Below are 17,224 nucleotides of genomic sequence, written 5' to 3' on the forward strand. Positions count from 1 at the left end.
TTTATTACTCAAAGCCTTCTTGTCACAGGGGAAGGGTTTGCTGTCAGTATACTGTAGTATTTTTTTTTAACACAGAGGTGTTTAGGGAGCTACAGTCCAAGCTAAAATTACTCATAGTATGTACATATCTGGCAAGCTGTACTGGAATTCCCTTTTGAAGTGATTTTTAATATGATTATTGAGTAGTATGTGTAACCTCAGAATACCACCCAGAGAGAGGAAAGGTAACTAGTGGACTTGCAGGTTATGGAGGAATAGGGAAATTGTTGATTAGGGAGGTAATGATCCAGAGTATGCCTTTCCATGAAACAATTTCAAATTGACTATGCTTCATTGTTCTTCTTCTCCCACCTTATTTTTCTCTTTTCTACATGATCTGAAAAGAATGATGTACAAAACCCAAATTATTCCCAGTCTAAACAATTTATAAAAGCTCCAGACGTGACAGACTTTGACATTTTATTTGGTATTTTAACACCTCTATTTAAGGTACACCATGTGCAGCTTGAATGCAGAGTTACCCCAATAAATATTGCTGGAGCTAACATGGCTTAATGCAACTGTGTATACATTTTCTTGTCCAGATACTGGTGGACTTAGTCTTGTGACCAAAGTCTAGGTAGGAGGTAAATATTTTAGGACCAACAATATAAGTTGGAATTAAATTATGGTGAATTTCCTTCAACTCAATTTTACTTCAGTCAGTATTTCAATTATACTCTATATAGCGTAGTTCACTTAAGTACAGAACCTTTTTAGCTCAATTTCAAATCTGGATGTTGATGTTAAGTGCTTAAATCATGAGTATTTTCTGACTGTTTCCTTGTACTCTCCTGTCAGTTTGTCTGTATCCATCTGTTGCCTTTTGTCTTCTACTTAGAGTGGGCTGGGTAAGCTCTTTTGCTCTGTGTTTGTACAATGCTTAGTTCCTGGTCCAGGACTAGGGCTCCTACATGGTCTGATAATATAAATAAATGATTAAATAATAAGTATTTGTGATTTAAAGCACCAAATGAAGAATGGGGGCACCCAAACGTACGGCCATATTGTGGAGCCCTCTACTCAGGTTGAAGAGTAATCCTGCTGACTAAATATCAAGCCTTTATGCACAGAAGTTTGAAAATTGGGCCCTGTTTAGTGCCATGTATACAGTTACAGTGCATTGTTCCTGGCCAGAGGGACCAATGAGGGACCGGTAGGGATTTTTAGCAAGCTTTTATCTTTGTTGACTGTAGGTTGCCCTGCAGAATTTAACAGGGTTTAAAAGGAGGACTAGATAAGAATAATCAGATATGCTTTATGTGCAGTTGACATGACCAGGATCTGCAGCAAGACCTTTATTGCTTATCTCCACGGATTTATGGGGTCTTTCACACTGTGTGATTCTTCTTGGTTGTTTATCTGTGTGTAATGAGTGGCTGAGAAGAATAAAGCGTCAGCCACTGTAAGACCTCAGTTGCCATTGAAGTGGCTGCAGTCTGGAAGTCAATATTTTAAATCTAATGCTAATCTGCTAATTACTTTTTAAAGAATAAATTCAAAATTGAATTTGTCTAGAATTCAGATACTCAAAACATTGTCATACATTTGTTTGAGAGACACAAAATGCAATTGTTAGGAGCCCTGCTGATGAAGTCTGCACCTTAGATGTATTGAATCAGCACATTCCCCAGCCAGCCCTGCTGCATCCCCCATTCCTCTCACTGTTCAGCACCATCAACTTTTGGCACTACACTGGCTGACTGTAGACCCCTAGTGGCGGGGAGGTTGTGGAGACTTGTGGCACTACAATACAATTCCTGGTAAACTTTCCTCAGCTATGGACCCTCAACTTGGGTGTATGTAAGCAGAGGCCAGTGTCAAACCTAGGTGAATATTGTTACAGGTTGCTCTGTAGATGAAAGATGTCTATGTAAATAATTAATAGATAAGGTTCACTACATGGTGCTCAAGAATACGGAACATAGTTCATGGGGGTTTTAGGACCAATCGTAGTTGTGCACTACAAATAACTTCTTGTGTGTAGCTCTTCACATGTGTGAGATCTTATCAAACATGGCCCATGAACTTCATTGGTGAATCAGGCTCTTGGGATGAGATCCTCCCCCCTGTCCTGGGCCCTTTAAGACAATTAACGGGACCAAACATTCCTGTGGAAGAAGACCTTTGTCCTGCAGAAGGAGCATTCCCTCAGTGCAAGCCCTGGTGTAGTAGGAGGGAAGAGGCATGCTGGGAGTGAGTATAGGGCACTGTGCTGTGAGTGGGGTTGCAGTGCTACAACTAATAGAACTACCCAGGAATGCTTCCATAATTCAGGGTATGGCTACATGGCAATCAGAGGTGTGACTGCAGCACATGTATGCATATCCAGAGTAGCTTTGATCTTGATAGCTCTAATAAGCATAGTGATGCAGCTGTGGCAGTACAGGTGGCAGTGTGGCCTTGCTGCCTAAGTATAAGCCTTCCAGGGATTCTGGTACGTACTCAAGTAGCTAGCCCATGCCACTGCCCATACTGCCATTATTTGAACTAGCTAGATCAAAGCTAGCTCAGGTGTGGCTATACATACTGCAATCACAACTCCTGATTTCTATGTAGAGGTATTTTTAGAGAAGCCCCCAGAGATAGTTTAAATTATGTCCAGGACTTCACCAGTTCCTGGAGGAGCCCAGCATCAAAAGGGAACACCTTTGCTTTCTTCTTCTGGGTTGTAAGTTCTATGCTGCACCTCTTAGCGGCACAGCACAGAATTTCACCCTTAATACTTAATGTAGCCAATAATTCCTTTCTGTGGTAGTGTTTGGGTCTTTGATATTTCCCTAGTGATAAACAAATTGTCATTACTAATACTGGTAACTTTTTAAAACTAGATATTTTATTACTATTATTATTTATGTCAGTGCTTATTCATTATATTAGTAATGCTTTTAAGGCTCTAAAATTAATTTATAAGTATATAAAAATAAGTAAATTGGTTATGTTTACAGATTGATAATAATATTATTCTTAAAAAATACCTTTTCGGTGCTGCAATATTAATTTTACTGGATAATGTCTTGTGAAAATGCAATCTCTTAGTGTCTTTCCCAGTTACTTAAGGTGCCCTGGATTTTTTTGGCTACCCCTTCACACCTTCCCATTGACACAAAAATTACTAGCTGTGAAAAGGGTAAATTCTTGAGCTAATGTAGCTGAAGAAAGGGACTGCCTAATTTGGGTACAAATTCTTCTGGGGGAGGCCTTTTGTATTTAAGTACTACTCAATGTGAGTAATATTGCAAAACTGGGCCATTAGAATCTACAGGAACATTTCTGATATTGTTTTCTGCCGTTTCCAATATCCCTATTAAGTACTATTAAGTTTGAGTTAATTATTTTAAGCACAATACTCAAAATGACGATTACTCTTCATTTTATTTTTTATATCCATTAAGTATGTCAACACTGTCAATTGCAACACTCTATTCTGTGCGAGAAACACATAAGCACCATACATTTTTAATTTGACAAATATGAAACAGAAGAGACCTCTGCAATCAACTGTGAAGAACTGGCGGATTTTGTCTGGTTATTCTTTTTTGTTTTAAAAGTTTCCATGGGTTAAGAGTCAATTATGCACAAGGACACTCAAGAAAAAGGCCAAATCAGTTAAAAGATGACAAGGTCTGATACTATCTTGAATATCCAGTTAAACTGAACCAAAACAAACACAAGCCCCTTCCCATATCTTCAGGTGTGTGGGTGTTGTGTAATTACCCTCTTAGTAGACAGGGATCATTTAACTGAATTAAAACGGTCTGAAATTAATATCCTCAGAAACAAAAATGGTATCCTTTTGTGGAATGGTGCTTTGCAACATGTCAGCATGCATTAGGAACAAAATAAATTTGCTGTATTCAGTCATTGTTACTGTGCTGTTTCCCTGCTATTTCTGGATAACTGGAATTGAACTTGAAATTGTCATTCCAAGTAAGTTTGGATACTGATATTGCTCAAGGTTCAAATCATACAGGGTCAGATCCTGCTTGCCATGCTCATGGAACTAGCACCATAAAATCAACGATATTATTCATGTGAGTAGGGTAAGCACAATTTGTCCCAAAATATTCTCTTTCTTTCTTACTCTTAAAAAGGAGATGTACATATTGTGCATTTTCCCCTTCAATAATGCACCTCTCTAAAGATTTTTTTTTAAATTGCCCATACCCTCAGTTCAGATGCATTGCTAAAATCCAATTTAGGTAAGCATGAAAAAAAGTTGCTTCAGACTTTACCATGGGAGAAAGGTACTGAGGTCTGTACATAGCAGAAGACCGCATAGTTATTTACTAGTCAAAAGACAGGCAGAACATGGATTGGAATATGGCTCTGCCTCTGCTTCAAAGCATCTTTATAAGACTCTGTGAAATCAGTCCAAGACAAGCTAAAGAGAAGCACAACAAGAGCATTACTCCTAATCTCTTAAAACGATTTAGGAAAAAACACTTCTTTAAAAGACCATTCTAGGAATGCAGGGGCTGATTCAAACTTCATTGGAGACCACCTATTCAGTGGGTTTTGGATTAGACCCATATGCCTGAATATGGTGTTGTTTTCTGAACCACTGTCTCACCTCAGTCTATAAAGTATACTGCCAGACAAGATTAAGTGCATGAGATTCAAAAAATGTGCCAAACAGTTTGTCAGATATTTTTGGCAGCACTGAACTTGGGTACCAGCTGATTTGCAGATAGAGTGGGATGTTGTAATGTCCATACTGTTTCAATCATCACAAAAGAGTAATTAGTGGTGTTACCTAAAAGTATGTTGGTGTCTATAATAGATATTGGGGAAAATGTTTTTATTTTTTCCTCTCATCTTTGTAATATGACAAGTTATACCATTTGGGTACATAGAACTATACTATTTCTGCTTGTTATATCACATAAAATGACTGAGGCATGTTAGTAACATGACAAATTAACTTAATCTGTACCAATCTTCCTAATGTGTTACATATGCAGTTATAGAGTATGTTATATATTGATTATTTAAGGAACTTCTCCATGGTTCATGCTTTACTTTAGCAGGTATTCGTATGATACTCTCTTACTGATAAGTAGTTCTGTAAGGCAACCTCAAATGTCATAGCAAAGGGGAAATGAAGAACAATGCCCAAATATGAAAGAAATGTTAAGGTGTGAAGCATGAAAGAAAATGAGCCAGATTCTACCCCGCAGATGCAATTTTCACCTTCTCCTGGGCTCGCTGTTCCAGAGGGTGTATTCCCCACTGGGGCAGGAAGATGGTGATACCACTGCTACTCTGCCCAAGGAGTTCCTCTGGGGAATGGCAGTTTTAAAATCCAGTCACAGCTCCACTGTAACAGAGGCTTTTCAGCAGAGAGACTGATTTAGTTAAGTCCCTAGTAAACCTGGCTCTGCCTGCTCCTGTGGCCGTGGCCCCACTCACATTTGGGATTCTGCTGGCCCAGCTCTGTGGGAGTGCAACAACACAAGCCACTTATTTGAGATGGACTTACCGCCACCAGCTCTCATCTTCCTAATGAATGAATTAATGCCCATGGCAGGAGAGATTTTCAAAGGCGCAAAGTGCCCAGTTCCCACTGACACTCAGGATTAGGTGCTTAGCTGTCATTTGTACTTTTGAAAAATCTCTCCCTGTGCCTATTGCAGCATCATCTATGCACACTGAGTTAAAAAAAAAAGAAAAAAAAGACAAGAACAGAGTAAATTGCTATCATCATAATTGCTTTGCTGGTAGTTATTGTTATATTGTTTGTATTGTTTTAATAAAAGCTGGCAACTATAATTGCCTAGTATGGCTTTTTAAATAAACACCATTCCCTTTATGCGCTCTACTTTTAGTCTCTTAAAAAATGCATTCAAAAACATCTCTTAGATGTTTTCTCCTAGTAATTATGGCTATGTTCATAGCTAAATGCTTGCTATTATTTTATAGAGCAATACAACTTGAATTATTCACTTGAACTTCACAGCAACTGTCCTCCTCTTCCTATTGTTTGTTTGATTTTTCACCATGGCTAGACAAAGCAACACAGGTACAGCCTTCTTAGACTACAAGTCCCACGTTTCCAGTTTCCTCCAGTGCTGTCATCTTTACAGAATCGTCATGGAGGCAGACAAGCAGCTGTGCATTGCTCTTTGTTTCTATCATACAGTTACGTGTTTAATGGCGATTTCTTGTGTTTCTGGCCTCTGCTGGCTTCTTTTGTAAGAAATAATGGCATTCCCGCATGTTTGTTATTGTTTCTTTGGCAAATCTACATGCTGCTTGTACTGCTCTGTTAATATCATGAGTTCTTGTACTCAGCATTTTTAGACCCCAAGGGCCAGATGTTAGCTCCTGCTCTGGCAAATAGCCTTTAAAGCTACTCTAAACAGACATATGAAGATTCCCCCACCTCTTACACTCTTGTTCCCTCCACCATGATGTATGGCATGTCTTGGGGTCATGCTGAAGCAGGATGTTTGGAACACAGTGATTCTCATCCAGGATAATAGCTTTAAAGGGACTATTACAAGCTGGTGGGACTTAGAGCAGCCCTGTTATGCCAGGGAGCTGACAGTGTCAGAGACTGGAGGAGCACAAAGGTGGCTTAAGGCCGCCTTTGCCTCCTCCCATCGGCTAGCTGAATGGAGCTCCTGCACAGCTGCAAATCTGGCTACAAAATTATTTTTTTTTAAATCGCATAGGCCAACTATATTAAAAGTAAAGGTATTTAAAGTGTGCTACTGTATAGGATTTTATTTATGAAAGCATGGTGAACTTGTCTAGTGCAGTCTAAACAGAGAAATGTAGTAGTGTCTTACGTCAATATTGGCCTGATCCAGAAGCCTTGTGCACCTAATTACTATGTAAAAATCCAGAAAATTTGTTAAAACAGAACTAAATCCCTCCCATTAAAGTCAAAGGGATGTTTGGATGACCAAGAATGGCACTTCGAATATTACTATTGTTAAGCATTAGGTTCCAGCTTCACACTGTTTTACCTGTTTACACAGTCAAAATAAAAGACAACGAAGGCTAAATTTTCAAAATTAGACAGCTAAGCTATGTCTGCAAAAACAATAGGGCTATTGTTGTCCCATTGGGATGCAGCGGCATGCATGACACTGCAAATGACTGGATCACTTTCCAGGGATCACTTATTTGTCCTGTAGGGTGAAGTCATGTGAAACTAATTTGTAAAGATCTGAAAGGTACTTTCAGTCAATGCGCAAGTGGGCTTATAAATATCATACAGTACCAGTTTTGTACTGAACTTGAGGATAGCAAAAGAGGATTAGATATCTTTTTTCCAAAGGAACCCTTGCTTCTTGCCATAATAGATATATTTTACAAATGCTATACAGTTTTTGTAACAAGACATAATATGCTAAATACCATTCATTTTAATACAAAAGTTATATTTATCAATTAGCTAGTCAATGTTGGCTGGCAATGGTTTCAACTGCTGAGTCAATTTTACCCTCTGGGCCTGACTACAAGTTATTAATCATCCTAAACTCTCTTTGAAGCCAGTGAGAGTTAATGGTGCCCAGCACCTCTAGAAGTCATTCAGCATTTTGTAGGAATGTGTCCATAAACACATGAATCACTGAGTATGGGTACAGGATATTTGAGAAGAACATTAGTAACCATGGTCTTGTTCTCACACATTGCTGTGAATGGACAAATTCACATTGTGGCAAAATGCTTCTTAGGCCTATATTACCTCATTATGCTGTGGATCCACCATAGAAGATCAGTGCAGACAACCAGTACATAAACAGCAGAGAACCCAATAATGTGATGGAAACTATCCTTGACTGCCCATTTCAGCAGAAACAGGATGGATGTCTGATTGTGCTGTTTCAAAGCATCAAGGAATTAAATAAAACACCGAGGAAAAGAATGCTAGCATATATGACTGATCTCCCAGATACTCTTTGGAAAGTAGGCATCCAGCCACATCATTGAGAGGGAGCAAAATACTTACATTAGTATGGGAAGGGAATAATGAATTCTCCTTGTTTTTCTCTCCAATAGCCAGGAGACAGGCTCACTTAGATCTAAAATGCATCTTTTCTGTAAATTGGAAGTTTGAATATATGACATCTCTGTCATTCCCAGTTCGAGCGGGTGTAGACTTTATACCAGTGATTCGGTACACATACCCCTGAGGGTACGCAGAGGTCTTCCAGGGGGTATGTCAACTCATTGAGATATCTGTCTAGTTTTACAACAGGCTTCATAAAAAGCACTAACAAAGTCAGTACAAACTAAAATTTCATACAGACAATGACGTGTTTAAACTGCTCTATATATTATACACTGAAATGTGAGTACAATATTTATGTTCTAATTAATTTATTTTATAATTACATGGTAAAAATGAGAACGTAAGCAATTTTTCAGTAATAGTGTGCTGTGATACTTTTGTATTTTGTGTCTGATTTTGTAAGCAAGTAGTTTTTAAGTGAGATGAAACTTGGGGTACGCAAAATAAATCAGACTCCTGAGAGGGGTACAGTCATCTGGAAAGATTGAGAGACACTGCTTTAATACCATCTTAGTTGCAGCTCTACTCCTTATCTTTAGGTTTAACCAGAGAACTAAGTATATAATGCCACAGACCTGAATCTTTCCTTTAATGTGCATTTATGTCAGTCAGTTTACATGTAATGGTTCCTGTATCCTAGTATAAATAGGTGTATGTAAAAAAATGTTTTGAATGTATGTGTTCTCTTCATTTTCAACATATTGTTCTTCATTAGACTGTCTATCTCTACAGTGTATTTTTGCATTTCTTCTAACCCTCAGCCAGAGCTGTTCAGAGCTTACAGTTTGGCATTTAAACATTGCCTAAATAAATTAGTTAACATTCAGTTGTGCTAATATATAGTATGTTTGTGCAAAGCTTGAAGCTAAAGGATGTGTGAAGGGAGTTCTATCAGTTGCCTGAATGTTGTTTTTTAATACTGTGTGTTAGCTGATAATCAGTGTTCAGTGTTGCTCAATATGGATTAGATTAAATTAACTGCTTGATCACCACCATAGGGTTTTTTCCTAAGAAAAATATTTCCCCAAATGCCTGTTGTAATGCACTGAATTTCACTGTAATGTATGGATATATAATGTATTCCCCAGAGGGGTCACACAGATATTTTGGATGCTCATAGGGGACTGACAGGGTTAACTACCCCAAGATGTCCGAAATTAGCCACTGGTAAGGAAACTAGATCTCCAAACAGATCATTCTGACAATTCCCCTTGCCTTTCTGGATTGCTACAGTAAAGAAACAGACGAGAGGAGTGTACAATGTATCTGTCATGCTGTCAAAAACAGGAAAGTGTCCCATTTTCTCCCCTTTAGATACCCCCATGATGTACTCTGCGAGATAATCATCTTAATTATATCGATCTTTTGGGAATGCTGATAGGGGTTAGATAATAATGAGCTGTGAACTGAGCAGGGGCAGCTATAATTCTTGCACTGATATTACCAAATTGTTTTCTAGTATTGAAAGAGCAAAATACACGTCATAATTTGGTGAATGGTGCCTCCTTGACTATGTTTTGTCTTGGTTCTCTACCTATATGTACTTGAATGTATATATTATTTAGATTTTCACAAATGGTAGAGGGGAGAAACACATCCCAGAATTTGTCTGAATGAGAATGAAATTTGGTACACTCACCTGTGAAACATATTTTGTGAAAAACGAGGCCACAAAAAGCCTATGTGGGCAGAGTACCAAGATTTTAGCTAGCAGTATAAATGCGGTTTGACAGCTATAGGCTAAATGCCCCCATCCTCCTTTTGATTCACTATACTCTATATTAAGTACAATCAGCAGACTAATGACTTTAAAGTTAAACAGCCACTGCTATTCAGTATTGCCAACCCTAAGCATTCAAAAATCATGAGTCAGATCCCCACAATCCATTACATTGGCTTTAAAATGATGAGATTTTTTAAAAATAGTAAATTTGGGGTACTTTTAATTTGCCATCTGGCCTTTGAGCCTTTAAAGGTCACATTTTCAAGTTTTTCTTAGCAACTATGAGGGCTAGAAACTTTTTTTTTTTTAAATCACCTGATTCCAAGATCTGAGGCTGTATGAAAAACAGCAAACCCCTTGAGCGTAGGCAGTCCTGGATATTCCTCTCGAATGGCTTTGTAATTGCCCTGTTTTTGGTTTTCATTGGTGGTGACTTCAATCTACAGGCAATTTCTGTTCAATTGCCAAGGGAGATATAGCTAAGAACTGACACACATATTTGGAGTGTGTGTCTCTTTTTGATAAAGTATGAACATTTATATGCAAATGAGGGGCATGACAATGAGCGATGCTGCCGAGTGCCCTAAAGTCTCTAAATGAGGATCAGTGGAATTGATCACTATATTGCAGGACTACTCCCTTTGCAGCTGCCTTGGGTTCCCTTTAGACTGATAATACAATAGTGTAGACTCTAGAAAACATTGTAATTGGCTTCTTGAATTGTGTTTAACAGTAGGTTATATTCAGGGGCGGCTCCAGGCCCCAGCACGCCAAGCGCGTGCTTGGGGCGGCAAGCCGCAGGGGGCGCTCTGCCGGTGCTGCGAGGGTGGCAGGCAGGCTGCCTTCAGCCGCTTGCCTGCAGAGGGTCCACTGGTCACGTGTCCCCTCCACAGGCAAACCGCCGAAGTCAGCCTGCCTGCCGTGCTTGGGGCGGCAAAATGAGCCGCCCCTGGTTATATTAGATGCTGTTGTAGGATTGCTTGGCTGCTAAATTAGCCTTCAGTAAGGCAACTGCTATTTATATGTTCAATGGCACTTCAGTCTAAGAAAATGGATCTCACATACACCAGTGTAACTCCCTTGATTTACTTGTAGTTACTCATTATTTACACTTGTGGAAGTGAAATGACAATCAGGTCCATCCATTCTCACAGTTGTTTTCCTGGATAAGGACTGCAGCACTGCAGCCTAACTAGCCTCTCTAGTTCTAATTAGAATAATTTATCAATAAAAGGCATATGTATTCAACAGTACTCTACAGTGTTTTCTTAAAATGTAGTCTACGGTATTTTCTTAAAATCCGTTGCTGCATTTTGTATGAGGGGTTTGAGGCACTCCTTGTTGACTATGTAAAATAGAAGTTTGGCTGCCAGAATTATGTATTGATTAGAACGTCATTTTTTTTAAATCTCCATTGCCTATGGTTATAATGCAATAATTGAACACACAAGTCCAATTCTGCTCCCAGTCGCATCTGTGTAAACCAAGAGTAAATCTGCTGAAATAGTGGAGTTACTCCTGATTCACACTGGTATAACAGGGAGTGGAATTTGGCCCAGGTTTTGATTAACAGTTTTTCCCTTACGATAGCAAATTATTTTCATGACTATCCAGCCTACATTTTTGAACAGCAGCTGTCTTGCAAGGATTTATAGATCTTTCCTTTGCTTCATGTAGGGGGGGAACTTCATTTTTTTTTACATGATGCATTGCAGTGAATCTGTAGGTTAAGGAATTCCTTGATCATCACTACTTCTGATAGCTGCTGTGTATGAAAATGTTCTATAAAACTCCAGAATGTGTGTTAGAAATTGACAGAGGGAATTCAATAAAGTTGCAAGCTTTGGCAGGCCTCCAAGCTTAATTTATAGACTGGAGAAGAATGAGATTTCCATTGTCCTCCTTTTCTACTCTTAGGAATTGCCTTTTTTGTGTGCGAGTGTAAATTTATCATTTAGTTTACGCAGAAGGTAGAGCCAACATTTCCAAACCACTGTATGTAAATAGCAAGGCTTTTTTCCTTTCTACTGTTTTATAGTCTGAAATGGATCGACAGGGAGCAATTTAATTTGGATCAAATGTTCATCGGGGTGGATCAGTGATACTTTCTCTCTACCAGCTATGGATTCTGTACTTAAATGAATAAATCAGTTATGCTTGTGTCATACAGAACAATAGCTATTGTGTATATTTGCCAGCTCCAAAATATCTTATTTTTATCCAGACTATATTAGAGCCTGTCTCTTTGCTTCTCTTTAAGTCATGATATATATGCAGCTGTGATCACATATATTGTTTCTGCTAATTCTATGAAAGGGCAATGGGGGCAGCAAAACGTGCTCAAGAGCCTCTGGTAGATTCCAATTCTGTTTGCCTGCTGTGCTGTGTTACACAGAAAAACTACCTTTTTTAAAAAAAAATCTGATAATTGAAAACCTATCTTGTTCTTACAGAATGGTTTTGCTGTTGTAAGGCCCCCAGGCCATCATGCTGAAGAATCAACAGCCATGTAAGTACCAGGGAATATTGCCCATCTTGGAGCGCTAGGGTTACTGGCAATCACCTGCACTGTGTATGTCTCTGAAGAACTCTAATTGTTAGCAGATGACTGAAAAGGCTTTCTAGGTACTCCCAGAAGCAGATTTATGGCTTCAGAGATCTTATAGCATTTTTTTAAATGCCCTGAACATTATTTATAACTGTTTTCCTGACTGATTTGCTTTCTTATTTCTGTTCTTCTCTATTCCACAGGGGGTTCTGCTTTTTTAATTCGGTTGCAATTACTGCCAAATACTTGAGAGACAAGCTAAATATAGGCAAGATATTGATTGTAGATCTGGTATGTATTCTTGGCAAGCACCACACTTTCAGTGCATCTAGATAAAAGATAATGAATTTATATCTGTACGTCAGGCTTTCCTGCTTTTAATACTTACAAGAAATAAAGGCATGTATTTCCTTTGCATTTGGGAACTCATTAAAGCCAGGATGGCAGTACTGAAACTATAAACATCTATGTTTCACTTTAATGGTGTTAACTGCAATTTAATGAGAAGAAGGCACAGATCAGGGCAACATTTATGGTCCTTAAATGAATTGATACTTCCACTGTTAAAATAACCCAACAGAACCCAAGTTTACTTTTCCCTACAGAATTCAGACTTTAAATAGTCTGATATGCTTTAAAGAATGCTGTTGCTTTGGTTACCAAATTGGCCACTTCCCCCATCTGCTTGTTGAGTAACATTGATATTATGAAAACAAATCAACAAGTCATTCTCTCTGAAAAGTTTTCAAATCATATATGCCAGCTTTGGATGATTCCCTGCAGGAGAGCGAAATGATTAAAAGTCAACTTCATTGGATTAATCTAGTATTTTAATAGAATGCATTCTTACACAATAGAGTTCTAATTTGTTTAACTGATGGTTTATTTAAATACAGATGACATTTGGCATGTTGTCTATATTATTTTCATGAATAATGAATTGGAGCTTTGCTTCATACTTAAAGGATCAGCCCAATACACAGCCCAAAGAAAGCTGAATGTTGATTTATGAGCACCATTTTTGTTTTGCCTACAGTTCATGAGGAGGTGTAATAGGTTGTCTGACAAAGCATAGACAGGAAATGAACCCTGGCATCAAAACCTAACCTGTTACATCTGCACTTAATTAATTTTTGCAGGTGATAAAAGATTTAAAGACAAAATATGTTAAAGGTTTTTTGAAGTGCATAGCTTAATAGTCTAAATCTTGTTCATATCTGCACTCATAATTAAATCTTATTGTGAAGTCATGGCCTTACCATCTAGCACTTTTGTTCAGTTAAGTGTGCATACTAGTAGTTGAGGAAAAAGAGGGGGAGGGGGAGAGTGTGAACAAGAGAAATAGCAAATGAAGAAATATATGGCTAAAATAAATATAAAAGTAATATTGATATTCTTGGAATAGTTTTCAAATATTTATCAGAAGTTTTACCCTACGGTTTAGGAATGCACTTATGGAGAGAAAGAATAGTGTAAACATATTTCTGCAGAAACTCATCAGGATTTGTGAACAAATTCACTTCCACTGTATTTTGTGTCCATTTGCTCACTGGGGTTGCTCAGGTGATTAGGATTTACTAGCATGAAGTAAATTTTAAGTTTATAAACTCCTAGCAAATCTATGCAAAGTTTAGATTCTGTGGATTTTTGCAGTGGATATCTGCTTATGTGATACAGTCATCCAGTCCAGGAAGAGAATTATAAACATGAGGCCTATTTGACCAGTCTCCACTAAGAAACACAGCTTGAATTTTGAATAGCAAGTAACGCTCAGCTCCACTCTGGCTCTCCTCCACAAACATGTTGAGCTGAGCTGGTACGGAGAGCTGGCACAGATGACTTCACCCCTGGAACAGTCACAGTCTGGTCTCTGATCTCCTCGAGGGTCAATGCAACAACGTGTTGCTCCTTCTATGAACATAGAGGCAAAGCCACAATCCAAATGTAACTTATTACCTATGAGAGCTCTAATGTCCATTCAGAGCAAAAGAGAACTGGCCTAAATGGTCTCACCTGAAAGATAACATAGAATCGTAGATGTTAGGGGTGTGAAAAATCAACATCTTTGAAAAATGCTACTCTGCTGAGCTAATCCGCACTATACACAGTGCTATGTCTATGGAAAAATTCTTCCATCAATTTAGCTACCACCTCTTGAGGAGATTAATTAACTACAGCAATGGGAGAATCCCTCTGTCGATGCAGTGAGTGTCTATACTTACAGCGATACAGTTGCAGTGCTGCAGCTGTGCCGCTGTAGCATTTCAAGTGTAGATGTACCCTGAGATTTCTAATTGACCTTCAGGGCTATATGTTTATAGTGGCTAGCAGAATGGGGCCCCAATCTGACTGAGACCTAGTGGTGCTACTGCAATAAAAATGCTAATAATAATAATAATAATTAATTAATAATTAATTTTAAAAAATCAGTCCAGTGCATTCCTTAATGTTCAGAAATGTTTTGTATATATAACTTTAACTTCTCTGTTTTTCATTTTGAAACTTTCCTCTTCTTTTTTACATCTACACCACAGAAAAAAACCTCCCTTTCTGCTTTCCTTTTTTCATTCTTTCCGATGAATAAATCTCCATTTTTGGATTGATCCATAGTTTCTGAATAAGTCATACATTTCATCCAAGAAGGATAGGCTCAGAACCGAGCCCATACACAAAAAATATAACTGATCAATAGTAGAATACACTATCCTCACCATGCAGGTATCTTTGTCTACTCAATGGCATTTCTGGACTATTTTCATTGGCAAAATTTAAGTTTACAATAGAAAATTATTTTTGCAGTATAGAAGATCAAGAAGCATATAAAAGTCCCAAGTGTCTATTTTAATTCCTATAATTTAAAAATTGTAGAGTAAGAGCAAGAATATATTAAAAAAATCAAAACCTACAACAGTAGAAGCCAACTTAGGAGTGGAGAGCACAGGCCTTTATAGAATTTATTTTTCTGTTCCTTTCATTTGTATCTGGTGCCTAGAGATCAACGTGAATAGATGAATGATGAACAGATGGCAATTTTGTTGAGAGTTTTTTAATAAAATATTTTTGAAGACTATATATCAGCCCAGACCCAAGGACACTCGCTTGTAATGAAAATGCAGTCAAGGCATTAGGGTTGCTTTTCAAAATATTTTGTTTACTCTCCTTGTGGAATAGCTTCTTGAAATCTATATTTTTACTCAGATGGAGTAAAGAAGCAGAATCAACATCTAAAATCTTTCAGCCTCTTATAAGCTTCAATGTGGAAGTTTAGAAAAAAAAAACACTTCAGTTTTCCTCCACCACAGTGCACCTGGGTTTTCCCTTTTTGCTTATAAAACCCCGTATGTATCTAACCATATATTGTACAATGAGACAATTGTGAAGAAACAAAAAATAAATTTAAAAAGTTTAAACTATTATCCATTATCACATGCTCATTCTCTAAATATTTTTTAAATATTTTATTTAAAGAAAGAGATTTCCTGTGCACTGGTGTTTGGGCTGTTATATAATGTTTGAAATATGCAAATTGGCTATGGTCATTCCCTGGTTGTGGAAGGCACCATACTATTGGCTCTTCTCTGCCAGATGATTTAATAGCTAATGAGATCATACTGCTATGTCTTTGACTGTTGCCGTCATGATTTTGCAAAAATGAAGTATGAAGTCCTTCTGCATCTGGCATCTTTTGATGTGGATCTAACTGCTGAGGGACTGCTAACTGAACTGAATGTTTCAAGAGAGCCAATTTACTCAGCTGGTCGCAAAGCCTTTGACCTCAGTAGTGGAACTTGGCAAATCAATGAACACACTTATGGTTAGTGTTCTGTCAAGAATTGCGAAAATGCTCTGTAAACCATAGATCCTTCTGCAAAATACTAGTTTGTAGTTTAAACATTAGTCTTTCTTCAGAGGCCAGTGAGGCTAGTTAATTAAGCCTGAGGGGTTATGAACTGTTGGCAGTTAATAAGTCATAAAATTCCTCCATAAAACAGGATGCTAGATTCCATCACTGAGGCAAGGAGTACAAAGAGCCGGTGTATAAATATCTAATTGTACAAAAGGACTGGGATTTCTCAATGACTGCTCATCTGGAGTCTCCAGGGCACGCTCACTGTGGTTTCCTGATTTTTAGAAGCCAGTTTAAAAAATGAGTGCATTAAAGAGTAATTTGCCTGAAAGTTCAGGAAGTATAGGGGTGGTGGAGGGAGTGGGAAAGAGAAAAGAGGAGGGAGGGGAAGAGACAGAGAAAGAGAGAGAGAGAGAGAGAGAACTTATCTCTACTCATTGAATTGGACATTATTGCATTTGTCATCTATTTAATTTCCCCTTTAGGATGTTCACCATGGCAATGGTACACAGCAGGCTTTTTATGCTGACCCCAGCATCCTGTATGTTTCCCTCCATCGCTATGATGAAGGCAACTTCTTCCCTGGCAGTGGAGCCCCAAATGAGGTTAGGTTTATTTCTTTAGAGACCCATTTTTATTTGCATCTTTCAGGTAATTGCTTTGCATGATTACCCCTAATTTTCTCGTCCTTTGCTGGTGCTTTAAATTACACCAGATTACCAAATTGTCCATAGGGACTGGAGGACCAGTGGAGAACAAGTGTATAACCCAGAACAGTCCTTGTCAAACAAGACTGGGCTGATTTGACATGGTGTTTGATGTTTGTTTCAAAAGCACACATTTGTATGTTTTCTTATTTTTTTCGTCTCCCCTTTTCCTGCTCCCCTCCTCCTTTGGCACTTTCCCCTGTCTTTTCAGGTTGGAAGAGGCCTTGGCAAAGGATATAATGTAAATATTGCTTGGACAGGTGGCTTGGATCCCCCCATGGGAGATGTAGAGTACCTAACAGCATTCAGGTTGGTACTTGTTTCCTTCTAAAAG

The 17,224-nt window shown here is 38.2% G+C and overlaps 1 protein-coding gene across 1 annotated transcript in view; it reads left to right on the top strand.

Annotated features, from left to right (window-relative positions):
• Positions 1 to 17,224, top strand: part of HDAC9 (histone deacetylase 9) — a 666,736-nt gene that overhangs the window by 523,817 nt on the left and 125,695 nt on the right. The window contains exons 23-26 of the mRNA XM_039523937.1: positions 12,242 to 12,297; positions 12,540 to 12,627; positions 16,669 to 16,788; positions 17,102 to 17,199. Of these exons, the coding sequence (XP_039379871.1) occupies positions 12,242 to 12,297; positions 12,540 to 12,627; positions 16,669 to 16,788; positions 17,102 to 17,199 (362 nt within the window). The remainder of the gene's footprint in view (positions 1 to 12,241; positions 12,298 to 12,539; positions 12,628 to 16,668; positions 16,789 to 17,101; positions 17,200 to 17,224) is intronic.

Source organism: Mauremys reevesii, linkage group 2 (genome assembly GCF_016161935.1).
Source record: "Mauremys reevesii isolate NIE-2019 linkage group 2, ASM1616193v1, whole genome shotgun sequence".
Classification (NCBI taxonomy): domain Eukaryota; kingdom Metazoa; phylum Chordata; order Testudines; family Geoemydidae; genus Mauremys; species Mauremys reevesii.